The sequence below is a fragment of the Lissotriton vulgaris genome, chromosome 8, assembly GCF_964263255.1.
Source record: "Lissotriton vulgaris chromosome 8, aLisVul1.2, whole genome shotgun sequence".
Taxonomy (NCBI): domain Eukaryota; kingdom Metazoa; phylum Chordata; class Amphibia; order Caudata; family Salamandridae; genus Lissotriton; species Lissotriton vulgaris.
The window spans coordinates 289,016,596-289,043,783 of NC_141696.1; the positions used below are offsets into that span (position 1 = coordinate 289,016,596).

Sequence of the window (27,188 nt, forward strand, 5' to 3'; positions counted from 1 at the left end):
CTGTGCAGTATTTAGCCATGTCAAAATAACCGAGTATCAAATGTAGAGTTCTTGTACCAGAGTCAATGGAGGCCTAAACAGAAGCATTTGTTGAGCAATCATTACATCCAGAATGCAAAAATAGGAGTCACTCAGGCTGTGCTAATGTCAACATTTTTCTATTACTCTTTAACAGTGTTCCACTACTTCTTGGACATTACTTCCTGGAACAAAAATGTTAGAAGAGGCTACATCATTATTAAATTAATGACCAAAGAGGGGCAAACCACAGAATCAAAAATCGATCAGTAAGTTGTAAACAATTTTTTATACAGGGTGGTTTATGGCGTGCTGGGCTGGAAACGTATGGAGTGACACAAATGTTTTTGGGATCATTGTATGGTACACGTACTCCTTGGATAAGCTTAGGCTTGCATGTATGTAGGGACAGTGACTACTCAGGAGGTATTTGCATAAGAAGTATCCGAAGGCCCGGTGTCAGCTTTTGTTTTACCTGATGCTTCTATCGCGTACCCTCTTTCAGATACTCTCAATAAATCACAATGCAAATAATGTTGGTGTATCCAAATAAACGTATTTTAATGCGGCCTGCAATAGAAAACCGACGATGTGCCTGATCTCATGCCTCCTAAGGAGCACATAAGTCTTAGAGACAGACTTGTTGGCCTTTCAGGAAATTTGTGTCATTGGCTTCTTTCACAAAGATTATCAGGTTCATCCAGGATGAGAAAATAACAACACAAGGTGTCGTTCTCGATGAATATTTTGAACATAAATGGAAACATCTTGCTATTTATTTAAACATTTATCTTTCAATTGACACAACCTGCTCTGTTTTCCTCAATCTTTATTCCAAGTATACACTCTGCAGAAACCCCCCTTTTCCCCATAAACAGCTGCATAATGTTTAACCTTCACAGTTCTCTCTTAAATACCCTGATTCTTCTCCATCTCTTCGAGGCCCTTGATACTCTTGACTCCACACCAGTGTCCAAACCAACCCAACCCAACCCAACCCATCCCAAACTTGGTTTCGCAAATTCACCTAAGTTCCCTGTGGTCTATCCGAACCCAGAAATTAATCCGAAACAGGATATCCTCAGTTTCATCAGGGACCAGACCACTGCAAATGCCTGTCTATCTATGGCACTCCATCATAGTTTCCTAAGTAGTAGCCGTTTGCAGATGAATGCCATGGTCCAGACTCTCTTCATTTAACAGGGAAAGAGCTGCTTCATTGCCTTGCTCTGAAGCACCTCTCTGCACTATGAATTCCTGGCTGACATTGAGTGCCTCAAGAAATGGCGAGGTCAACAGCACCTCTTTCAATGCTTTTTGACATGCCCAGTCCAGGTTACCTTTCTAGGTGGCTTTTTATAGGTGAGCCGAGCGAGTGGTGCAACAACGGTCACATAACCGTTAACAAGCCTGCAATACTAGCCTATAAGGCATAAAAAGTTGCAGTGGGTGTTGAACTCTGCTCCGCCAGTGGAGTTTTTGGAGTTTTGCCAACTCTGCGCACCGATGGGAGTGTGAAGTTCACAAAAAACTCTGGGGCATATTCCCAAGGGCCATTATCGCCGTATTAGCGGGACTTTTTCCCGCTAATGCGGCGATAATTTCATTGCCCTATTACCAAGCTATTCAGAAAAGGGGGTGGTGATGGACAGAGTATCTGAATTAAACAGAACACTCATACCCAGTCCACAGATCAGGGCTTGATCCATCACCGTTTTTTAGCTCACTGCACCATCCCAGCTCAGAACCTGGCTACATGCAAATTAGTCTGTACGGCCCAGTGCTTCATGGGAACAGGGCAGACCAAACTACCAAGCCAATTCTTTTACTGGGAAGGAAACAAGCTTCCGGGGACCGGTTTCTGGCATTACAGCCGTCTTCGGCCCGGCTTGCTTGAATCCTGATGGTGCAATGAGCAAGGGACTCACATCTGAGCATACCCTTCCACGCTTATGGTGGACAAAACGATTCAGAAAAGGGGGTGGTGATGGACAGAGTATCTGAATTAAACAGAACACTCATACCCAGTCAACAGATCAGGGCTTGATCCATCACTGTTTTTTAGCTCACTGCACCATCCCAGCTCAGAACCTGGCTACATGCAAATTAGTCTGTCCCTGGCCCAGTGCATCATGGGAACAGGGCAGACCAAACTACCAAGCCAATTCTTTTACTGGGAAGGAAACAAGCTTCCGGGGAACACCAGTTAGCTACAGCATGCATTTAGGGGCCCACTTTGCATGTCAGCGATAATTATCGCTAATGACATGCAAAGTGGGCGTGCCAAGATGTTAGCGACTGAAAACAGTCGCTAACATCGCTATCTCCGATTACCAACTTTCGTAATATTCCCGCTAAGCTACCAACATAGCTAGACCAGGATTTAAAAAACAAACAAACGCCTATGCGGAACAGGCATAAACAAGGGGAAACATGGTTTGTACACGACATGCACAGTGCACACTAGAGACGGAAACCTACCTGTCCCAGCAGTGTGCGCGTGGTGCTTTTTTCCCTCTGACCCTAAGTGATGTGCACCAAACACAAACATCTGGTCTCACAGCTTAGACCAGAGCAAGGGCTTGGGACTGAGAGAGGGGAAGATGGCAGTGGTGGTGCTTCCTGCCGATTTGGATTAAGAACCTGAAGAGCTCTGGCAAAACCGATTTGTGAGTACAGACCTTTCAAGCAGTGGACAGTGTATTAAATACCACAGGGAATTACAATGGGGAGGAGAGAGTGCTTTTCTGCAAACCTCAGTAGGCAACGGTAGCTCGGCATCAGTCACATGGAATGTTTGTACACTTGCACATGCTCAATATTGTGTACACATGCTTTTTTTTACGAGGCCGTATGTGCCTAACTCTGAGGTAAATTGATGGCTGTTTCCTTTTAAATTTTGTTTAAAAAAGATAATTGGATCCTATGAGCCTGCACAGCAGGGACATACTTTTTATTTCCGTGCCTGAGTATGGCGTCACATGAGCTCCCTTCAGTAGTGGTGAGACAACCCACTTTATTTCAAGCTTGCTGGGTTGGTATCCCAAAAGCCTGTATAACTCCGATGTGCAACCCCCCCCATATATTGAACTTACCAGATTTTCCCTGGCTTGGTCTTTCTTAGGGCAGAGCAGAACTTCGCGTAATTGCATTGAGTTTTCATGTAACTGCCCTGAATTCCGCATAGTGCTACTCAGCGAACTCCACCCACCCCTAATAAAAAGGCCCTCACATGGGTCCTAGTGTAGGGAGGCTACCAAGCATAATGTTCTGTATCATTGGCATGGAGAGGCCACAAATGCCCTCCACCAACGTGGTGGCCCACATACAACACAAATCCCTGCTCTAGCTGGCACTTACCGCCCTTGATTGTCAGGCCTATCAGTTGCAGGGTCTGCAGCACTTACTGAGGTGGACCTAGGTGGTCTTCCCCGCTGGAGCTGAAGACAACAATGTTCAAGTGGGTGGCACTGAATTCCTTCATCTCAGCCCGAACTTGGTTGGCCAAACTCTGGAAGGTGGAAGGGGCATTCTTCAAACTAGAGGACATCACCTACTTATGAAAGTATACCTCAGGAGTGTAGAATGCCAACTTCTCAGTTGAGCCCTTGATTAGGGCAATCTGCCTGTATTCGGACGTCAAGTCAAAGATATATAAGAACTTGACAGCACCCAACTTATCAATGAGCGCGTTTTCTTGGAAAATGGGGTGTGTATCACTCTTGGGGACTGAATTAAGTTGCCTGTAGTTCACACAGGACCTCCGTTCTGTGGTGCCACCCAGTGTGGCAGATTGGGACCAAGACCACTGCGGTAGACCTGTGGCTACTGGTGAGCTCATTCACCCTCAGGCTTAGCATCCTAGGGACCCCATCTTTCATGCTGGTCCTGACCTTCCATGACAGGCTGTACATTTTATCCTGATGGGCATACTGTCCCTCGTATCTGATCTACCCTAAAAACCTTAACTGACTTCTTTTCATAAACATATGCTCAAAATGTTATTCAACTAAAGAAAATGTACATGTCAATGCTTTGCAATCAATATAGTACATATAGATGCATACTGCAGTTCGTCTGTCAAAAGCTGCTTTTTCATTATTGTTCAACATTGTACTTTTCTATATCTGTTTGTCTTTGACATCACCACTAGCTTGTATAGTGGCTCCTGTCCTCAACCACCATTTTTACTGTTTTTGTTTTATTGTATGGTAGATGTATGGGCATGACTGAAGTATGATTGAGTCAATAAGAGAGTTGTGTTGTGTAATTTGATGTCTTTGATGTTTTTTAATGTTTTTGTCTTGATCCACTTGGAAGGGGGGATACTGTGGTTGTTTATGTGTTCCTATTTTGAAGTTGATTATACATGCTAACTCAAATTGATTTGTTCTATGAAATATTAGAAATAATTTACAATAGCAGAAAAAATATATATTTTTTTCCCTCTAATAAAATATATTTTGATAAAGTAGTCTCGAGATACTGACTATTACGCATTATTGTGGGTTTTGTGGCAAATCTCTGGTGTTCCTCTCTTTTGGGATATTTCTTTGTTATTTGCTTAATCAGAGACGCAACGCGCTCCATTTGTATCTAGGCAGGTGACATTTATTCCCTTCTCTTGTAAGGGTTAATAAAGTGTCACAACAAGATATAGAATCACTCCCTCCACTAAGCCATCTTACTCCACAGGTGACAGGAAAACTCAGAGGGGCTCAATTTTCTCCTCCTTTCTACCATCAGTCACCGTGAACATCGTGATCTTGCACCATTCAAAGTGTGGCTCCATTCTGTTAACATGCAGGATGATGAACAGGTTCCTGGGTGTCCGCATGCCCATCAGGTAGCCCATCTTGCTCTTTTTCTCTTTCACCTTGTGAGGCCCAGTCCACTGGTCCTGGAGGGATGTGGTTTCCCACAGTGGGAGCATTCACTACTCTATGGGGTATGGCTATAGTGTACCCGATGTCCCAGTCACCAAAACCACAGGATAAACCTGTTCCTTAGGGCTGTCTTAGGGTCAACAGGGCCAATCAATATCCATTAACCTCACCTAAGAAAAAGAAAGGGAAAAATATATATATATATCTAGAAGCTGCCTGGGAAACCCTTCTTGGTGTAAAAATCGCCATCACACACTAAATCATGTCATACCTTATCATAGGTCCTGCTTCAACACTCTGGCGCAGACCAAGGTTCAGAGTGGAGTAAAAAAACTTTGTTAGGGCAGTAAAATTACCCATCAAAAGCTAGGATACTCCAAATACAAAACGAAATACCTAATACTACCTCAGAGATTGTCCACTCACTTTTATTCCGGGTCTCTCTTGGTAGGATCAAAAAGTGATGATTTTTAGGGATATATTTGGACTATTAGTACCCATCCCCCCTGTATACTGTGTTCGTCATCATGTCCCGGCCCCCAAGTTGCCTCTTTGGGTCATGCGCCTTCACCAGGATAAGGATCCCACTATCTTGCACCCTATTTCTCACCTTATGTTCCTGAATTTCCAAGGAATGGGGATAGGGAATCACATGGCCTTACTTGCCACTGTTGAAACTTTCCTCAGGATGAACCCTCCAAAACTCAGATAGGGGTGTCAGTTCCACCCTGTAGGCACATGGACGTCAAGGGTGTAACCCCGCCTTTCAGCCATGCACTGTCCTTCGATGTCCCCCATCAATGTCCACACATACCATTTCAAAGGGGGTCCCTACACACTTGCTACTGGCATGACAAGTTACATACCACTGGCAGAATGCCTCCACCTTGATATGCCTCTGGGGCCAGTAAAAGTATGTGACCAGATGGTCATATGTTTTGGCCTGCCCAAGATATCCCGCTAAGAGGAAATCATGAGCTAGTTCCAGCAGGCAGGCCCGGAAGCACTGGGGGGGACCAACAACACTCTGGTTGACCCAGGCTCAGGGATGTTAGGCTCACTGTATGGGAGCCATGCACCCTATAAATGTGGTAATCACTAGCTGTGTCACTATTTGTTTGGTCTTCAGCCTGGTGCCAAACTATGGCGCTCACTCTGCTCTTTGATGAAATCTTTCTTGGATGATCCTCCCGCCTTCTGGATGTTGGTTGTTTTAAATACTTTTTTCCAAGTGCCCTGCTCCCCCTTCTTGGTGAATCTGGGCCACTGTTTCAGGTATAAAGTCCATTTGACTCCCCTGATGGAATGCCAAAGACTATGGGGTAAACACCACCCACTCCGGCCATCCAACATCTCTACGTGGGCCTTGAGCTCCACCTCTTTCCAGATAGTATGCTCTAGTTCATTCCCAAAAACACAGTTGATGGACAGAATGCAGAACAATGTCTTACATTCACCCCAGTACAAAGATCTGGGCCTAAATCCATCGTTTTTTTTGCACTCCACACCACCCTAGGTCAGACAATGGCTTTATGCAAATCAGCCTTGACCCTGTGCCTAATGGGAACAGTCCAGCCCGAACTACCAAGCCATGTCTTTCCTAGACCGGAATCAAGCATCCAAGGACCGGTTTATGGCTATCAGCCTTCTTCAGCCTGGATACCTTGACTCCAGTGATGTGGAGAGCCTGGGTCTCACGTCTGAGCATACCCAGCCCACTCGGGGTGAAAATTGCAAAAAACACAGTTGATGGACAGAATGCAGAACAATGTCTTACATTCACCCCAGTACAAAGATCTGGACCTAAATCCATCATTTTTTTGCACTCCACACCACCCTAGGTCAGACAATGGCTGTATGTAAATCAGCCTTGACCCTGTGCCTCATGGGAACAGTCCAGCCCGAACTACCAAGCCATGTCTTTCCTAGACCGGAATCAAGCATCCAAGGACCGGTTTCTGGCTATCAGCCTTCTTCAGCCTGGATAGCTGGACTCCAGTGAGGTGGAGAGCCTGGGACTCACGTCTGAGCATATCCAGCCCACTAGGGGTGAAAATTGCAAAAAACACAGTTGATGGACAGAATGCAGAACAATGTCTTACATTCACCCCAGTACAAAGATCTTGGCCTAAATCCATCGTTTTTTGCACTCCACATCACCCTAGGTCAGACAATGGCTATATGCAAATCAGCCTTGACCCTGTGCCTCATGGAGACAGTGGGATTCTTGTAAAGCGCACTGTTACTCTACCCGAGTGTCCTGGCGCTGTAGACCGCTGGGGAACCCGTCCTGGTTTTCCCTGTGAGATGGTCCCTTTCTGGGTATCTCCAGGGTGAAACCAGGCATCCCCGGCATCTGTGGGGGGCCGTTGTAGAGATGAGGCAAGCTTAATGCCCAGAGTAACCGAGTGCGTTCCCTGGTTAGAGTAGGCACTGAGGCGAGAATTATCGAGTCCGTTGACCCCTGGTCCACGACCCTGCCGCGTCAGGAATTGAACCCTGGTCCCGGGCTGTTCTCTGCTTACAGGTCTGCCGCCTCTAACCAGTGAGCCACACCTCTCCACAAGTCCAGCCCGAACTACCAAGCCATGTCTTTCCTAGACCGGAATCAAGCATCCAAGGACCGGTTTCTGGCTATCAGCCTTCTTCAGCCTGGATAGCTTGACTCCAGTGATGTTGAGAGCCTGGGACTCACGTCTGAGCATACCCAGCCCACTCGGGGTGAAAATTGCAAAAAAACACAGTTGATGTACAGAATGCAGAACAGTGTCTTACATTCACCCCAGTACAAAGATCTGGGCCTAAATCCATCGTTTGTTTACACTCCACACCACCCTAGGTCAGACAATGGCTATATGCAAATCAGCCTTGACCCTGTGCCTCATGGGAACAGCCCAGCCGAAACTACCAAGCAATGTCTTTCCTAGACCGGAATCAAGCATCCAAGGACCTGTTTCTGGCTGTCAGCCTTCTTCAGCCTGGATAGCTTGACTCCAGTGATGTGGAGAGCCTGGGACTCACGTCTGAGCATACCCAGCCCACACGGGGTGAAAATTGCAAAAAACACAGTTGATGGACAGAATGCAGAACAATGTCTTACATTCACCCCAGTACAAAGATCTGGGCCTTAATCCATTGTTTCTTTGCAGTCCACACCACCCTAGGTCAGACAATGGCTATATGCCAATCAGCCTTGACCCTGTTTCTCATGGGAACAGTCCAGCCCGAACTACCAAGCCATGTCTTTCCTAGACTGGAATCAAGCATCCAAGGACCGGTTTCTGGCTATCAGCCTTCTTCAGCCCGGATAGCTTGACTCCAGTGATGTGGAAAGCCTGGGACTCCCGTCTGAGCATATCCAGCCCACTCGGGTGAAAATTGCAAAAAACACAGTTGATGGACAGAATGCAGAACAATGTCTTACATTCACCCCAGTACAAAGATCTGGGCCTAAATCCATCTTTTTTTTGCACTCCACACCACCCAAGGTCAGACAATGGCCATATGCAAATCAGCCTTGCCCCTGTGCCTCATGGGAACAGTCCAGCCCGAACTACCAAGCCATGTCATCCTAGACCGGAATCAAGCATCCAGGACCGGTTTCTGGCTATCAGCCTTCTTCAGCCTGGATAGCTTCACTCCAGTGATGTGAAGAGCCTGGGACTCACATCTGAGCATACCCAGCCCACTCAGGGTGAAAATTGCAAAAAACACAGTTGATGGACAGAATGCAGAACAATGTCTTACATTCACCCCAGTACAAAGATCGGGGCCTAAATCCATCGTTTTTTGTACTCCACACCACCCTAGGTCAGATAATGGCTATAGCGCAATCAGCCTTGACCCTGTGCCTCATGGGAACAGTCCAGCCCGAACTACCAAGCCATGTCTTTCCTAGACCGGAATCAAGCATCCAAGGACCAGTTTCTGGCTATCAGCTTTCTTCAGCCTGGATAGCTTGACTCCAGTGATGTGGAGAGCCTGGGACTCACGTCTGAGCATACCCAGCCCACTCGGGGTGAAAATTGCAAAAAACACAGTTGATGGAACGGAATGCAGAACAATGTCTTACATTCACCCCAGTACAAAGATCTGGGCCTAAATCCATTGTTTTTTTGCGCTCCTCACCACCCTAGGTCAGACAATGGCTATATGCAATTCAGCCTTGACCCTGTGCCTCATGGGAACAGTCCAGCCCGAACTACCAAGCCATGTCTTTCCTAGACCGCAATCAAGCATCCAAGGACCGGTTTCTGGCTATCAGCCTTCTTCAGCCTGGATAGCTTGACTCCAGTGATGTGGAGAGCCTGGGACTCACGTCTGAGCATACCCAGCCCACTCGGGGTGAAAATTGCAAAAAACACAGTTGATTGACAGAATGCAGAACAATGTCTTACATTTACCCCAGTACAAAGACCTGGGCCTCAATCCATCGTTTTTTTGCACTCCACACTACCCTAGGTCAGACAATGGCTATATGCAAATCAGTCTTGACCCTGTGCCTCATGGGAACAGTCCAGCCCGAACTACTAAGCCATGTCTTTCCTTGACAAGAATCAAGCATCCAAGGACGGGTTTCTGGCTATCAGCCTTCTTCAGCCTGGATAACTCTCTTTACCACTGGATTCAAGCAAGCCAGGCTGAAGACGGCTGGAATGCCAGAAACCGGTCCTCGGAAGCTTGTTTCCGGTCCAGGGAAGGCATGGCTTGGCAGTTCGGGCTGGACTGTTCCCATGAGGCACAGGGTCAGACTGATTTGCAGATAGCCATGGCTTAACTGGGGTGGCAGAGTGGGCTAAAGAACAGTGATGGATTAAACCCAGATCTTTTGACTGGGTATGAGTGTTTGATTGGTTCAGATGCTCCGTCCATTACCACCCCCTTTTGTACCGCTAGTTCATTCCCAAGCAGACATTAATCAGGTATTGCAGGGATCCCACCGCGCTTCATGGAAACCATTGCCACTGAATGTGACTGACCTGTTTGTCAGCATTCACCACTTAGTGGAGTACATTGGGAATGATCTGCTCTGCAGACACAAGCTTACATCTGACAGTAGCCATGCTGTTTCCTGTGTCTCACAGAGTCTTCACCCTCTTCCCATTGATGTAAGGCAACTGCTTGTTTTTCTTAGGTATGTGGACCATGACTTCCATCTCCTTATCATCCAGTAGTACTAGGGTAACATCTGCCCACTCCACAGCTCTTACTGGGCCCACTTCTTCTCTCAGTCCGACACTGGAAATCCCTGGTGTCTACACACTGGTGTGGTGGGGCTTTCCTGGATTTACTGGGTGTCCCTTCTTATGCCCTGTCTGAAGATAATCATAGCACCAGGCCTGGTGATATGATGCCATGGGCCTTCTCCCACTAAAACCCTCCTTTATCTACTGGGGACCTTTAGAGAAGTACTCTATATTATCCTTGCACTCCTCCTTTCTGTGAGTGAGGATCTAAACCAACTCTCCAGTGGTCCCCAGGTACCTTCTTATACAGTCTAGTGCTGTGCCAAAGATCCACTTCCTGTCCAAGCTCACTAGAAACAGTGAGCTTGAAATCTATCAGGTGCTGTTGTGTCTCTGTAAAGCAATTATTATAGAAGTGTGCCTGCATTATGAAATTATATATCCCATCATAATCCTTTACTTTGATGCCCTTCGCCCAAACATCCAATGCCTTTATTGACAGGTTCACAAAATCCTCCCAACACTTGCACACATTTTTTTGGCTATCCCTGAATTTTAGATAATATATTTCTTGGGTTAGACCACATTTGTGTGTAATGGCCTCCTTCACTGGGCCATTCTGACCGTGGTAAGCATCATTTAGGGCAAATAGAGTATCCCTCCCAATAATGAGCACATGCTTCCTCAGACTAACCACCAGTCCTTCTCGGGGCTCTATGTATGCATAAGGACACATCATAAGCTGCAAACGATTTATCAAAGTCACTGCCACCACATAACTAGACACAGGGTCTTTCAGCATGTGAACCCTATGTTTACCTCTCCTAGGCATCTCTGTACCAATGCCACCATCATCACTAGACTTGGATAACTTTCCAGATCTCAAGTTCATGTTATGCTGGCTACTCTCATAGACCAGCAGGGTCTTTTTATATTCTAAGGGACAGGTCAACTTTTTATGCTCAGCAGTCAAGGGCACATATTACTCTTCAGCAGCCAAAGCCAACTTCTTTCCTCGAAGGCAAGAGTACCCAGCTGCAGTTTCAAGGCCCTATCTGGCTGCCTGCTTTCAGCTCTCACAGAGACAAACTACAAGAGGACACACTGCCTCCTGCCATGAACAACTCAAATGATGCCACACCTTGAGGAGAACCCCCTTGGCACTGAGGCCCCCTCAAATTCATTCTTGTTCTCCTCTTCAACCTCATTCTCATTCACCGACGAGGTGGCCTATAGCATGGGGACCTGCCTGAGGGCAGTGTGTTAATCCTTCTTCTTGGATTTTGTGCCTAACTTCAGCGTTCACAGTTTGCTCCACAGTTCTGCTATGCTAAAGCTCCCCATAATAGCCAGATCAAGCTCCATATTCTCATACGAAGTAAGGTGGAAACATTGAGTGTGTGAATGAATTGGGGAAAAATAAAAATGACCTGATAAAAAACAAGTCATTAAAAATTGCAATTTTTTGTTGTTGTCATTTTAGAAAGGGATTTTTAATTTAAACCTAAATCAGTGTGTGGCTACTGAACACAAGTTCAAGATTCCATCACTGAACATCAGTGTAAGAAAGTGGATTATTATTTGGGAAGAGCTGCGCCCACCTCAAAGAATCAGAACACTAACTTGTCAAGGTGAATTTCAGAGTCACTAAATTTACCTGAGCTCAACCTAGCTATGGCACACAACAGACTGGTTTAACTTAGGACAGTGTGTAAAGCATTTAGCAGTGCCAACACAATAATAAAATAAAAATACCAACTAATAAAAATACCAAATCGAACAAAAAAATTAGAGTAAATGTAATAAAAAATGAACATGAAAACAACAAAACTCTAACAACTGAGGATATGAATCTTTAAAGTTTTATGTAAAAATGGTGCCAAAAAGCACTAAGCCCTAATGATAGTCAATGGAAGCGATAAACCGGGACCTAGACAAGATTTCAGCCCAACGGTGATAGAGCACGGGTTGGATTCACAAAGGAGGTTTATCGCAGTCAACGATTTTAACTACTTACTTAGGGGGTCATTAGGATTGCGTTTTTTCCGCATCCTCGGGGCCGGCGGAAGCCACAGCCGGCCCCGAGGATGCGGAAAAACCGCAGCGGACTGACCAAGGACCCACCGCCACATTAGGATGGCTGGTGGGTCCTGGTTTCCGTCCGTAGCTTTTCCGCCGCGGCTGGCTTACAGCCGCGGCGGAAAAGCTCTGATATGGTGACGGTGTCTCTCAGACACCGTCTGCCATATCAGGATGGGATTTTAAAAGTGCTTTTCCGCGGCGGGTTTTCCGCCGTGGAAAAGCATACGGATCTTCACCTAGGGGGCCCGTTGCGGGCCCCCTAGGTGAAGGGGGTGTGGGGGGTGCACATGGGGGGTACCTATGGTACCCCCCTGCATTTGCATGCAGAAAGCGGCAGGCACCGCGCGGTGCCTGCCTCTTTCTGCATGCAAATGCAATGCGTGCATTTTTAACATTGCCGCGGGTGCAGCTTGAAGCTGCACCCGCGGCAATGTTAAAAATAGAGGATGTGACCGCCAGGGTGGCGGTCCCATCCTAATCGCACAGGAGGGGACTCCGCAGCCCATCCGGACGTCCCCTCCTCCTCAATGATCGCGGACGGACGCAAGTCCGTCCGCGATCATAATCGGCCCCTTAGTCTTTTTTATTGAGCCAAAAAAAAACCTGTGCGTCAAGCTGTATACGAAGAAGTGCAGTTCCACATTGAAGGAAACATTTTCAAATAGTATAATCACAGTGAGTATCATGTGGAATTTCAAATGTTGCCAAGGCCATCGTCAACATATCATATAATATCAGTTAAACAATACAACATAAAAAAAACGCAGCCCACCTGTTCTCAGCTCGGAAGTGCCTAAAGGGCTGCTGTATCACAAATGAGCTGCGACAGACCTTTCACCTGCATAATACCCAGCTGAGGTGTCAGTATGCATCCATCCAATGGGGTCACCGCTCTCCCCCATACCCATGTTGGGGGAGCTGCTGCAATCTCAGCAGATCATGAGTGCCGGACAGGGTGCGGACATGGTGCATCCCATGCGCATCCAACGGCTCAGCTCTCTAGGCGTCCTGGCGGGGGGAGGGTCTGAATCCTTGGGCACCGGAGGCATCCACACGCACGTCCTCCCAGCTCCTGTTTCTGCACGGGATGTGAGTGCAGTTATGCGCTGGGCCACTCAGGGTCTGACACACATGCCATCAGCTGCCAGGCCAGCTCCGGCCCGTGGCCTAAAAATAACTTTACCGGATCCCACTGGGCTTTTCAGGGCCCCCACTGGATCATCTATAATGGGGGGGGGCTTCTCTGCATGGGCTGCAGGGTGCGAGAAGCATGCATGCAGGATTTCAAAGGATTAAAAAAGCACTGCAATGGGAGCAAACGTTAAAAGCATCTAGTCAGCCATCTTGGCTGGGAACTCCCCGAAAGAAAGGTGCACCTTTGCTGCGAGGTCCCACTGATGGGTTTGTAGTTCTTGGAAGTCCAAACATTTTTTAAGTCCTGACTTTTCAAGGTTTCTGGAGCAGCTCCCCTGGAATACCTTAAAAGCTCTCAGGACATCAAGCATATCACAAACAGACTAAGATTCACTCCGCAGATGATGTGTGTGTATGAATGTGTGTGTTTCCCGGTCAGCTGGTCACTGCAGCAACATAGGAAGTCACTCAGCCTTGTAGTCCACTTAGTTGTCCTGGATACAAGAGGGAGAAGGTCCGGTCCTTCAGAGCTACTCTCAGGTTACAACAAGCAGGGCCTAGTCCTCTTTTGATCTTCTGCAGGTCCAGAAAGTGTTCCGAAGAGGGTGCCTTTGGGTGGCTCATTTAGAGTTGGCACCAGCCAATGGGTTTGGGGTGACTCCTCGTTCCTCCTTTACCAATAGTGTAAAAGTTCCCTGGGGTAAACTTCGTAATGCATACTCTGACATTTTCTAGGATTCCGGTACAATCCAGCAAGTGAAAACAGCTTTTGGGACCTAGTCATTGGAGGAACATGCTTATTTTAATTTCCCACATGTTCCGCTTTTAAATATTAGCCATCCTAGCCGTGGGTCTCATGCCTGTCAGAAAGGATTTTTTGGATGGGTCTGTGCAACGCATTTCCGGCTGCTGCAGTCAGGCCATGTATGGAAGGCTGAAGTCATCTTTTCTCTGTTACAGTAGTGGATGGCACAATCAGTGCTGAAGTCAACAAGTGGCATTAAGCTTTCCATGCCATGGATGTATTTCTGCACCACATTCAATGGCCTTATAGGAAAGTTTAATATGCCAATTTGGGTTAAGCCAATTTTGACATATTTAAAGGGGGGGCACAGGCACTTTACTCCTGATTAACAGGAGTAAAGTGCACAAGGTTCTAGGATGCAAAAACTAGAAACCTTTAAAAGCAATTAGTCTAGGTTTTCATAGCCATAAATAGCTTTTCCCAGAACTACCCATCTGCAGTCCAGAGTTGATATATTCTAGCATCCTATGCTCAGCAGAGCAAAACCTCAAACACATTTTGCAATGAAGTTTCTCATGTGTTTTAAAAGTCATTACAAAATGGGTGCCGTATATGTGTGTTAATGAATAGCTGGCACTTTGGAATTGTTTGGCTTTGCCAATGCTTTTGAAACAATTCAAAAGGCAATGACAAAGCCAAATGTATGAGCATGATGGCACCAGATAAGGGGCAGCAGCGGAGGACTGAGGATGGAGATAGCGCCATATAAACATACAAAGATTCCCCCGTGGTCAATTCTTACTTACTTATATGACAAAGTTCATCAAAATAATCTGTTAGCCTTCTTAGTGACATAGGCGAGACAAAGTAAATACTTTCATTTTACATATTTTATTTATTTTCTTTTTTTATAATGTTTCAAAAAATATATTTTTGTCTTTTTTAGATCATTTCTTGTGTATACATCAAGTTCATAAATATCAATTCCAATTCAATTAATTTTAAATTTAGTACAAAATACCATGATTTTTACAGTGTTACTAAGACTTCAATCATTTATATAATACAAAACAGTAGAACCCTGTCTATCACACATCAACCAACAGACACACTTACTCATTCATACATCTTCACATTTATTCCAATCCCAACAAAAACTGTTTCTAAGGTTGAGGTGACACAGATATAATTTGCGTGGAAAAGACTACAGAAAAAGAAAATAAATCAAATATGTAAAATGAAAGTATTTACGTTGTCTCACCTTTGTCACTAAGAAGGCTAACAGATTAATTTGATGAACTTTGTCATATAAGTAAGAATTGACCACGGGGGAATCTTTGTATGTTTATATTGATGTTGTCCGCTCTCTTCCCTGGTCATTAACTTAAATATAGAGGGGGTCCCATAATTTATGCGATTGGAGATAGGGCCATATCCTGGAATGGTGGTTGAGGGCTTCGATGTGGGGCACAGAGGCAGAGAAGATTCAGAACAGCTTACCCCTGGGGACCACTAAAACTCCCATGCAAAGTGTCATCAGCCATTTACTGAAGAAATCTGAACAATAGTCCATCGTTCTGTATCGTAAATATGTATATGGACGTGTTCTGGTAACGTTGACCTCAACAGCTTTCGCTAGGTGAGGCCTAAAAAGGTCATGCTAGATGAACCTCACAAAACCTCACAAAACGTTAGTCTAGAGGCAAAATATTGGTAGATTTTGAAAGGCAACTAGGTACCTGGTTGTTTGAAGCATAGAATGTGCATTATAGAAATATCAATTTAATATTTTAATATGCCGTTCAATCCTCTCAAATTTTGACACTTGAAGGGGACTGTATACAACATACAACACTGCCGAACACCTGCACTTCCGGATACACACTAACCCCAACACCACCCTCAGAGGAGCACTCACCTACAGACCCCCAGGACCCTGGGCTCAGTTCAGCGACTCCATCGCCGACCTCGCCAGCACCCACGCACTCGCCTCCATGGAGTACATCCTCCTTGGGGACCTGAACTTCCACCTAGAGAACAACAACGACGCCAACTCCGCCACCCTGATAGACAACCTCGCCAACCTCGGCCTAGACAACTCTTCACCGCACCCACCGATGCCGCCAGTCATACCCTTGACCCCATCTTCTCCACAGGCTCCCACGTCGCCTTCGACCACACCACCAAACTCCATTTGGCCGACCACCGCTGCATCCATTTCACCTTCAAGAAACTACGCACCACCGCACCCAACAGCGGCCTCGCCGCTGCTGGAGCAAAGTCACCGAAGACCAGCTGATCACCTCCCTTGCCAAGAACCGACTCACCGACCCCACCAACTCAGACGCCGCATCCCGCAACCTCAGACAGTGGATCGACGACTGCACCAACACCCTCGCCCCGCTCAAGAAACCCTCCAACAGCCACACCAACAAGAGAGCCACCTGGTTCACCAGCGAGCTCCAGGCATCCAAACACGCATGCCAGAAACTGGAGAAGACATGGCCCCACGAACGCACACCGGACAACCATGCATCCCCCAAGGACGCCACCCGCAGACACCACCACCTCATCAGACTAGCCAAGAGATCCTCCTTCAGAGACAGCTTGGACAACAACACACACAAGAGCAAAGAGCTCTTCAGCATCGTAAAGGAACTCTCCAACCCCAACGACATCCCGCCCTCACAAGAACTGTGCGACTCACTAGCCATCTTCTTCCACCGTAAGATCGCTGACATCCACGACAGCTTCAACACCACGACCGCCCCAACTACGCCACACTCCATGCCCCCTGTGAACACCACCAGTGCCACCTGCCTGACCTCCTGGTCCAATGTCAGCGACGACGAGACATGCAAGGTTATGAACTCCATCCACTCAGGATCTCTTTCTGACCCACGCCCTCACCATGTATTCAACAAAGCAGATGCATTCATCGCACCCCAACTACGAAAGGTCATCAACATCTCCTTCGAAACAGTGACATTCCCGTAAAGGTGGAAGCACGCCAAAATCAACGCCCCCTTCTCAAGAAGCCCAAAGCAGACCCCAAGGAACTCAAGGACTTCTGACCCATCTCCCTGCTCCCTTTCCGGGCAAAGGTCATTGAGAAAATTGTCACCATGCAACTGGCCCACCACCTGGAAGACAACAACATCTTGAACCCATCCCAGTCCGGATTCAGACGAAACCACAGCACTGAGATAGCCCTCATCGCCGCCACAGACAACATCCGACGCCAACTAGACAACGGCGAAACATCAACCCTCATCCTCCTGGTCCTGTCAGCCGCCTTCGACACGGTCTGCCATCGCACTCTAAAGACATGCCTCCTAGAAGCCGGAATCCAAGAGAAGGCTCTCGACTGGACCACGTCCTTCCTCACCAGCAGAACCCAGAGTGTCCACCTCCCACACTTCCGATCCGAAGCCACCAACATCATCTCGGGCTCATCCCTCAGCCCGACGCTGTTCAATGTCTACATGGCCCCCCTCGCACAAGTAGCCCGCAATCACAACCTCAACATCATCTCCTTTGCCGACGACACCCAGCTCATCCTCTCCCTCACCAAGGACCCACACACTGCCAAAACCAACCTCCACGAGGGAATGAAGGCTGTCGCCGACTGGATGAGGAGCAGCCCTCCGAAGCTGAACTCGGACAAGACGGAGTCCTCATCCTCGGACCCAACCCCTCATCCTGTGACGACTCCTGGTGGCCGACCACACTGGGAACAGCACCAACACCCACCAATCACGCAAGCAAACTAGGTTTCATCCTCAACTCCTCCCTGTCCATGTCTAAACAGGTCAACGCCGTCTCCTTCTCCTGCTACAACACCCTCCGCATGCTCCGCAGGATCTACAAGTGGATCCCGACCGAAACAAGAAGAACGGTGACACAGGCCCTCGTCAGCAGCAGACTGGACTACGGCAATGCACTCTACCCAGGAATCCCAGCCAAACACCTACGATGACTACAATTCATCCAGAACGCCTCCGCCTCATTGATCATCAACGTCCCCTGCCGTAACCACATCACTCCCCACCTGAAAGACCTGCACTGGCTCCCATCGACAAGAGGATCACCTTCAAGCTCCTCACCCACGCACACAAAGCACTCCACAATGCTGGACCAGCCTACATAAACAGCAGACTCAGCTTTCACACCCCCACCCACCAGCTCAGCTCCGCTAGCCTCACCCTCGGTGCTGCCCCCCACATCCAACGGACATCCTCCGGCGGCAGATCCTTCTCCTATCTCGCCGCCAAGACCTGGAACACCCTCCCTACCCACATACGGCAGACCCAAGACCTACTCACCTTCAGAAGGCTCCTCAAGACCTGGCTCTTCGAGCAGTAGCAGCATCCGCCCTCCCCTCAGCGCCTTGGGACCCTCACGGGTAAGTAGCACGCTTTACAAGTACTCTGATTGATTGATTGATTGATTGATTGATTGATATTATTACTTTTTTACATATATGGTTTGAAATATATTTTGTCTGATTGCAATATAGAAGTATAAGATGCAGAAACATTAGTATGAGGACTGTCAGTTTTTGAAATAAGGTGTAATTTTAATCTGCATTGGGTTGCATTTCTCTTTTTAGCCTTAGGTGATCGCAGGGAGCTGTTTATAAATTCATTCAGTGTGACATATTGATAATAACAACATCTTCTTATTTTACAGTGAAGCTGCAACATTTGAACAATACAACCAAACTAGTCTTCTGGCTAAATTTGATCAAGATTTTACGAATATATATCGAATGTCCTTAAAATATTACTCAGGAACCGTGATTGGCCCAAAATATAAATTGAGAGTACTCCGAATTAGACTGAGATCACTTGCAGATCCGGATAGGTAAGATAATGAGCGTAAATTATCATATTTTTATGTAACTTGGGTAGATGAAAAAATAAATGATGGCTTCTGATTAAGCAAATATAGATGGCTTCTGATTAAGCAAATATAGGTAAAGCCTACAACTGCTGACCATACACCAGCGGAAATAGCATCTGAGGGGATGTCCTGTTTAAAGGGGCCCTTCAAACACAATTCCCACTTGTGTATTTGTGTCTGAGTCTGCTATGTTAAACATGATGGTTCCAGACACAAGAAGATCTGAAAGGTCCTCCACGTACTGGCCAGGCCAGTTTCTCCATAAAATGGAGTACAAGCAACTGAGGACTGTGTTTCGCCCTAGTTAGAGGCTCATCAGCCAGGTATAGCTGGCTGAGATTAACTCAGGCATTTTATCCATGACTTTTTTAGAATACTTTAGCTATGGCATAACAGTCCTTCTATTGCATTTTTGTCCTGACATAGCTCCTGTCATAGACACTGGAGCTGCTTCGTGGAAAAGTGTCATTGACTTGTTTCGCAGATATATTGCCTGTTCTGTACCAGTCATAAAGTAACTGACCTACTAAGCTTGAAAAGCCTCCTTTACTCTTCCGTGACCAAGCCTGGATTAATTTCAAGATACATTTGTAAAAAAGTGTTCTGAGATGGATAACAAATAAAGAAATGAATAGAGATGAAACATGACGGTGGGAGAATGTGGATAAACAGATATTTTAGTTGTGTTTTCCCATTTCCTTTCATCTGGACTTCTAGTATTTGATGTTTGGAGAGTGACTGAGGCCTATTGATCAAGCCCCAGCTACATGTTTACTGTCCCCAGTAATCAAAATGCTTTTGCTATAAAGTTTTTATGGCTAACACTTTGTTCACCTGTGTGCAGTTGAGATGAAATCAGGTACTGAAGGCAATATGTTCCTTAATTTGGATCACAAAATGTAAACTGCGCTTTAAAGGCCATTGCCAATTTCTGTGAATATGCAACAAACTTAATTATTGAATGTTACAATCCTTAACCAGTGGGGTAGGTGGGGGTCAGATGCCAATGGTAATTCTCCAATCCTCCTCTCTAAGAAGACAAATTAGCTGGGTTCTTTAGAAATTCTTGCCACATTCAGCACACTACCAGGAACAAATGTGGGTTTGATAAAGTGAACGCGACAATAAAATTGGGCACACAGCTCATTTCTATTGAAAACGTAGGCCTTGGGTGTATATCAATGATGACGTCACTCAAGCACTACCGTTCCATGGTAGGTAGATAGTCTGAGAGAAGATTCATATGCAACAGAAATACACTAAGGAGGTATTACATGGTCAGAACTCCCCCCTCATAGGCATGTTTGGTCTGCAAAGGTCGTACCTGCTGCTCTATTGAATTCAGCTGTTAATGACCCTAGAATGTATTGGTAGACTACCCCAAGATCAGCTGTAACGGCACTCTACATTAGAAACAGCAAGGAAAAGTTTAGCAGCAGGATACCAAAGACTGCACCGCATCAAAGTTGACCACAGAATCAAAGTGGAACCATACAGATTGTTTGGAATAAGGAAAAAATAAAAGAGGAAGGAAAACACACATAGGGAATGGAAATCTAGCAAAGGGACAAAACTAAAGGCCATTAGGAATCATGCACACAAGAAAGTTGCAAGGCAATGTGGTTCTACACTTCTTTTGTTGCCCCAGAATTGCCAGGTTCTATAATCTTGAAAGGCTGATTGGCCTGGCTCTGAATCCGCCCTGGAAATTGCTCCTCCTACTCTTTAGACCAAAGGTCTCATTTATGAGGCCCCTTGCACCAATGGAATGTCACTTTTTGTTACGTTCCGTGGGGCAGGAGACCGCTCCATATTTATGAGGCAGCACTAAGCCACTTCATTAAGCTTAATGCTGCCTTGTAAATATATTTCCCTTTAACACACTTTTCTGCACTAAAGGGGTGTGCAATGGGTGTTGCTGGGGGCATATCCAGCAACATCCATGGCTTTTTGACACTGCCCTAGATTCACAAGAAATCGTATATCTGAGGCAGTGCCAACAACTTAAGGGAGGCACGGCAAGGAGAAATATCTTTATATCCCCTCGTTTTTCCCCTTTCTCTGTGTATATTCTGCTGCATACATAGAAAGAGGAAACAGCCTCTTGTGATTGTTTTAGTGCAGAAAGGGTTCCTTTCCTGCACAAAAATAATCATCCCCGAGTGGAGCACAAGTGCCTTCGTTGGCACACAGCAGCCCATTGTGGTAGATACAGTGAATTCCTGCCATTTTCGTTTGCCAGAGGGCAGTGCAGCAGGAAAATCTTTATAAATGGGAAACCCAGTTCCTATAGATCTATTCCAGACCTTTCAGTCTTCCTGATTGAAAAACTGTTACTGAGCAGTCTGAAATCTTCACACATTATGCAATTTATATCCATGGATTTCGTTCAATCTTAACCATTTCTGATAGATGCTGATATTGCAGTCGTTAGTAAAACAAAGATAAGGACTTGTTAGAATTTGATTATCTATAATATATAGCCTTGTTGTAAATTGCTCTGCATTACCTGCCTGAACTTTAGGGACAGTATTTAGAAAAGGGCTAATCATAGTCCTTGTTTTACCTCCTGCTTCATATACCTCATTTTCATTTTTCATTCCTCATCTGTTCTACGGCTAAATAGATGAATTTCCTGGCTTCTAGGGCAATCCTACACCGAGGACTCAGGAAGGAAGGGAGACATACACCATATCAACTTTATCATATATTCACTTCGAATGCAATACATGTCATTAAATTCCTTTATGACAGAAGTCCTTAAAAGACCAGCAGAGCCACAAACTATACAAGTAGAAGTCCAGATGGGGCGTGGGTGCTGGAGATTGTCTTTGATCCTCATAGGGAATAAGTGGAGTATACTTGGGACAAGTTTAGGACGTGAGAGAAATCGCTGGAAGAGAATCTGGATGCTGCCAAATTGCTGTTCTCCAGTGAAAGGGACTATCAGGTAGCTTTTCCCAGAAAATTCATCCCTAAAGCTGCACCTACTCAGGGGTCTTTGCCACAGATTGTCTTGTTTGACTCACTGTCTACAGAGAGTTGACAACCCTAGGATGAAAATTCTAATATACATCATGAGGACAGTGGTGAGAAATTGTCTCCAGTTACGTCTTGGATCACAGGAACTGGAAAACTGCTCCCGGGTTTGGAAAGCAGCCTCCTCTGGAACCCCAAGGAAATATGTCTACCAATGGCGCATGCATGTTGTGTGGAACTGAAGAGTGCAGAATGTCCTGGAAACCAAGCGAGCAGTGCAGTCTTGTTCTAACTGGAAATATCTACTGCCTGCACATGTGAAACATCGCTTGTGTCTTTGGCCAGTGTAAAAGTTCCTGAACTAAAAAACAAAATAGAGCCGTACAGAGACTTCCGGAAGCATAAACAGATATGCTGTAGTTTTTGGAGCGTGTCTTGAAAGCTTGAGGACTTTTGGAAATACATCAAAGAAGTTACAGAGTCTTTTGTAACAGTGCTAACTTTGAAAATTGTGAGTTCCTGAGAACTGGCAGAAAGTAAAGAGTACTGTAGGACCATGACATTTGTGTGTGGAGCCTTGTCGAGCTCTTTTCAGATCACATCCACTATTGCACCATTCAAGATGTTTTAACTTTATAACTGGAAAGCATTGTAGCCAGGCCAAAGCATCAAGATGTACTCGACTAAGCTCCTTAATGGTTTCACTACAAATGTTGCTTGGTTCCTAATCTTCTTAACCCACTGACATTGATGTTTGATTTCCCATTGTTTTCTTTGGAATGATTTTGGGGTTGCGATAACTCCAGCTCTCTTCTTCCAAACTTCTCGCTTTTTGGATCATTTTTCCCAATAAGTTATGCTTTTATAAACCTACGCGGTACAAAAGGGGGTTGGTGATGGACGGAGCCTCTGAATCAATCAGTCACTCACACCCAGTCAAGAGATCTGGGTTTAATCCATCACCGTTCTTTAGCCTACGGGTTTGAGCATGTAAGACCTTTATTTATGAACTGTGATTTGTTACTGTTGCACATATACTATGAGTAATTGTCTCTGAGAAAACCTAGCAGGTTGTGCCAGCTACCAATGGTGAACCAAGCATTGCTCATCCAATAGAACCAAGACCATTGGGGCTTTTCGAGAGCTCTGTCAAAGCTCTAATACATTTTGTATAGTCACTTCCCCTAGCTTTTTAATCCAGTTTCTTACAAGGAGGAAGAACATTGATATTGACAGGTAATGCAGGTAATATGATAAATTCAAGAACATGACAAGTTAAGAAGGTAAGAAACCAGTGGAACTCAAAATACAGTAGGCACTGGAAGAGGGTGAAAGGTTTCATCTCAGAAAATTGTGAAAGAAAATCAATAGTAGTAATCTTAAAAAAGTGGGATTTAGACGCTCCCCTACTTCTTAACAAACATAAGGAAACAAAGACCTACTCTAATACTTGTGCAAAGAGATTTATAAAGTTTGTCAATATAAAGATTATTGTGCAGCATATCAAGAAAGCAAGACTAGTCAACTAAGCCCCAGACGTCACAGAGAAGAATTGTGAGCCTGTTGGCCACAGTTCTGTATAAATGGCATCATCTCTGATCTTGATGCAATAAGCAGCACTCACAGAAGTTTCAGAACTCCATTTCAGATTGTTTATATGCAGGAAGGTTCACCTTCCTGCACATGAACAATCATTCTCCTCAATCCAGCCACCTTTGCACTGTGGTGCAAGGGTGCCCGCATTGGCGCCAGGCAGCTAAATTAGCACCAGCACAGGGGGAAACACAAGGCTACACCGTATTCTTGTAAATTTGGTGCAATACTGCGTATCCGAAGTGGCGGAGCACAGTGTTAAGCCAAGGAGGCTTCTGCCGCCCTCCGCCACTTCCTTGTGAATATGCCCCATAGTGTGTTATTAGACCTCTGTCTTTGAAGCACTAAATGTGAATGATACACACTCAATTAAAGACATCTTTATTTCCTGACCCACCAACAATCAAATCTGTAGTTCGGGAAACTCTATTGTAGGATTTTTTCAGGCAAGGATTTGTACCACTTCACCAATATGAGTTGCTACAAACCATCAAAACTCCAGGTTGCACGCTATTGTTCCGCTGTATGTTCCCTTGTTTTTAGGTGGAGGTAAACTTTGGGTGCACTTCCTGCACAGCAAAAGAATGAAAGTCTCAGTCTGTCATGGATATCTATAGAGTACATAAAGATTGTTGAATTCAACACTAGAAAAGACAAGGCAAACCACAAAATATCAAACTGGCCTGGGAATTCAGCTTCCGCAGCCATGTGATGACTTTTGTGTCTACACAGATATCAAACAACAGTGGAAGGCTTTGACAAAAGAGTGGGCAGCCTTCTAGATAATACCACCCTAGTTGATAGGTACCCCCAGACAATTTCAGGATCTGAGGCAGGTTAGTAATGCATCAGAACAGAGCACATATTTTTTTTCTTAAGGTTTTCAAAATGGTGTAAAGCAAATGAGCAAGGAGTATATTAGATCAAATACTTTTGACTATGCCTTCTAAAGACAGTTCCACCCTGAACACAGTGGATAGGGAAAATCTACATGATTTACCCGCAGACCATGAAAACATGATAATGCTTTAAAATGGGAGGAATAAGAAGGGCAAACGTGCTTTACAACATTCCAAAATATGTAAGGAGTGGTATGGAGGACAGACATTGCAACAAACAACTGTATCTCTTGTCCTTTCTTTTGACTTTCAATGCAGTTGGTATACAGGAAAACAACAGGTAATGCCAGATCTAAACATTCTGATCAAGCACCATGCATCATACCACGGAAGCAAAATGTACAAAGAAAGTATATTTTTTAGATTATAAATTAATTTTGATACTATGAACCCTACCAACCATGTACAACACTGACAATTATTTTCTTCCCCTCATTTAGACCTCAGCTATGCCGCTATGATCTTGTACTTTTGGATAATGTTGAAACAATCTTCAAGCCTATCCCATGTGAGAAGATGCAAATGTAAAGAAATGATGAAGATCAGCTGAACATTGTAGCCAGATTTTGAGACAACTGACCCATTGCTTGTTGAAGCAAACTCTATGATGGTTAAACCATTGAAGTTCCTCTTTACGGAGCTAATCACAATGGCCACTTTGTGGGGTTTCTTGCCTGGAGGCTTTCCCATTCACTGTAGGACTTTTTCCACTTTGTGGACCATGGGGACTCATAAACAAATCTTTGGTGAAACTCAGCAATTTTATCTAGGAAGAAGCCAAGATGCCAGGCTCATCATAAAGCTTCTTGTTACATCTGCATGTGATACGGAGTGCATTTTGCGTATTTCTCTATTGTAAAATAAAATGTGAAGGTAGCAGTTCTAGTAGCAACCAATAACATGTGCTTGTGGAGCAATGCATGCCAGTGAAACAGATGCTTCTGCAATGTTGCATCTTTACATTTGAGAGATTAAGCAGTCTTGTTTTTTTTCTGAGCCATAATACTGAGTCAAGATTAATGGTTTACAGGTGCTAATGTATATAAAATACATACACATATAAAAGGTGTTCATTCAGTGAATGAATAATTCAGTGGAATGCATATTGGCAATCCCGGTTGGTCATTGGCGGCGCTGTGCGTTGCCAGAAGGTGCTCCAGCTTCCAGTGTCCAGGCATCATGATGGGCTGGCAGAACTTTGACCCACTACTGTTGTACTGTAATTATCACATTGAACGAGGCAGCTAGAGTTTGTGTTAACACACAAGGGAGTAGACAAAGGGTAGAAGAGTCCTGAAAATCTAACCACAGCTTCAATATTTGCACCCAGTTTACTCACTTGCAATGGGTAGTGGCACTAGGAGCCAGGGAGGAATTTAGGGAGTTGAAGAGGATATCTGGAAGACGGGCAAGGGAAAGAAGTTACAGTGTATTGCTTTTCGGTTTGTTACTATGTTAGCTGGAATGATGTACCAAGACAGTGACACATTAGCCAAATGCATAAGAGCCTTGTCATGTTATTTCATATAAAAAATGCCCCCAAAAATGTTTCGTTGTGCTGTAGGACAGCCGCAGTCCCTGCAGGTAACAGCGGTGGTCAGTGGGGCTGGGTGGGGGGGATTCCGACGGACGATGCTGAGGGAAGATGAATTATTTATTTCATTTTCCCTCTGCATTGTCCCTCGAAATCCCCCCACCCGGCCCCACCACCGCACTACTGTTACCTGCACTGACTACGGCTGCTGTAGGATCTCCCTATAATCTTCTGTAAACATTTCATTGCTCACTGTAGATGTAGTTCAGCTGCATTGGATAAAGTCTTTGGGGCAGATTTATGATGCCCTTGCGCCGCAATTGCGTCACTTTATTTGACGCAGCTGCGGCGCAAACAATGCGCCCTCTTTACAACGTGACGCATCTAGGAGAGTAAAGCCCTGCGCCATAAGGAGGCGTTCCTGCGCAGGGGGGGGGGGGGGGCATTCCTGCGCAGAACGCCTCCTGAAAGTGGCTGAGTGCAATCTATGAGATTTCACTCAGTCACTTTCAGGCCAATGCTGCGTCAAAACCCTGCGCCTGCTTGAAGCAGGCGTAGGTCTTGATGCAGCATTGTGTAGATGGGGCACCCCCGAGCCTTGCTGGAGCTGCGACGCGCTTGCGACGCAACTCCAGCAATGCGCACAGGCACAAATGCGTCACGCATCTGTGCCGTTTTTGCACCATGGTGCGCGTATTATAAATGCGGCGCACCATGGGTGGCGGAGCTGTGGCACACTGTGGCGCATGTTAACAGGCGCATCCCTGGGGATGCGCCAGTTAACATACATCTGCCTCTTTGTCTTTGGGAAGAGTGGTTCTAGCTATATTGCAGACTGATTCAGTTATGAGCTATTTTGTGAATTTACTGGGTAGAGCGTGTAATCTTTCATATCGAGGGCCCAAGTAAAATCGAAAGCCACATTAAAAAATGCACGGGAGGAGCTTAACAATGAAGTGGACTGACAATAGAATTGTGCCCAGCAAAATAATTTGTTGGAAATGTCTACATAGAAAGTGTGACCTCTTGTGAGGAAATGAAACAGCCTGGCACAAGAACAGCATCCATTATGCGAGCAGCAGCTTCAGCCTCCAACAGTGCACCTCCCCACCTCTGCAGGGGAGCCAGAGCGCACTGTTACCTGGTGTGTCTGGGTGGGGTACATTTAAGCCCATTGCTCAAGGCGTCCTTATAGGCTTAAAGAAACAGGACTTTCGCAAAGAGGAG

General features: G+C 45.6%; 1 protein-coding gene across 1 annotated transcript in view; it reads left to right on the forward strand.

Moving 5' to 3' along the window:
- Nucleotides 1–26,818, forward strand: part of LIPI (lipase I) — a 213,368-nt gene extending 186,550 nt beyond the window's left edge. The window contains exons 8-10 of the mRNA XM_086934060.1: nucleotides 176–287; nucleotides 18,744–18,917; nucleotides 24,868–26,818. Coding sequence (XP_086790186.1) covers nucleotides 176–287; nucleotides 18,744–18,917; nucleotides 24,868–24,955 — 374 coding nt within the window. The 3' untranslated portion in view covers nucleotides 24,956–26,818. The remainder of the gene's footprint in view (nucleotides 1–175; nucleotides 288–18,743; nucleotides 18,918–24,867) is intronic.
- The last annotated feature ends 370 nt before the right edge of the window (nucleotides 26,819–27,188 follow it).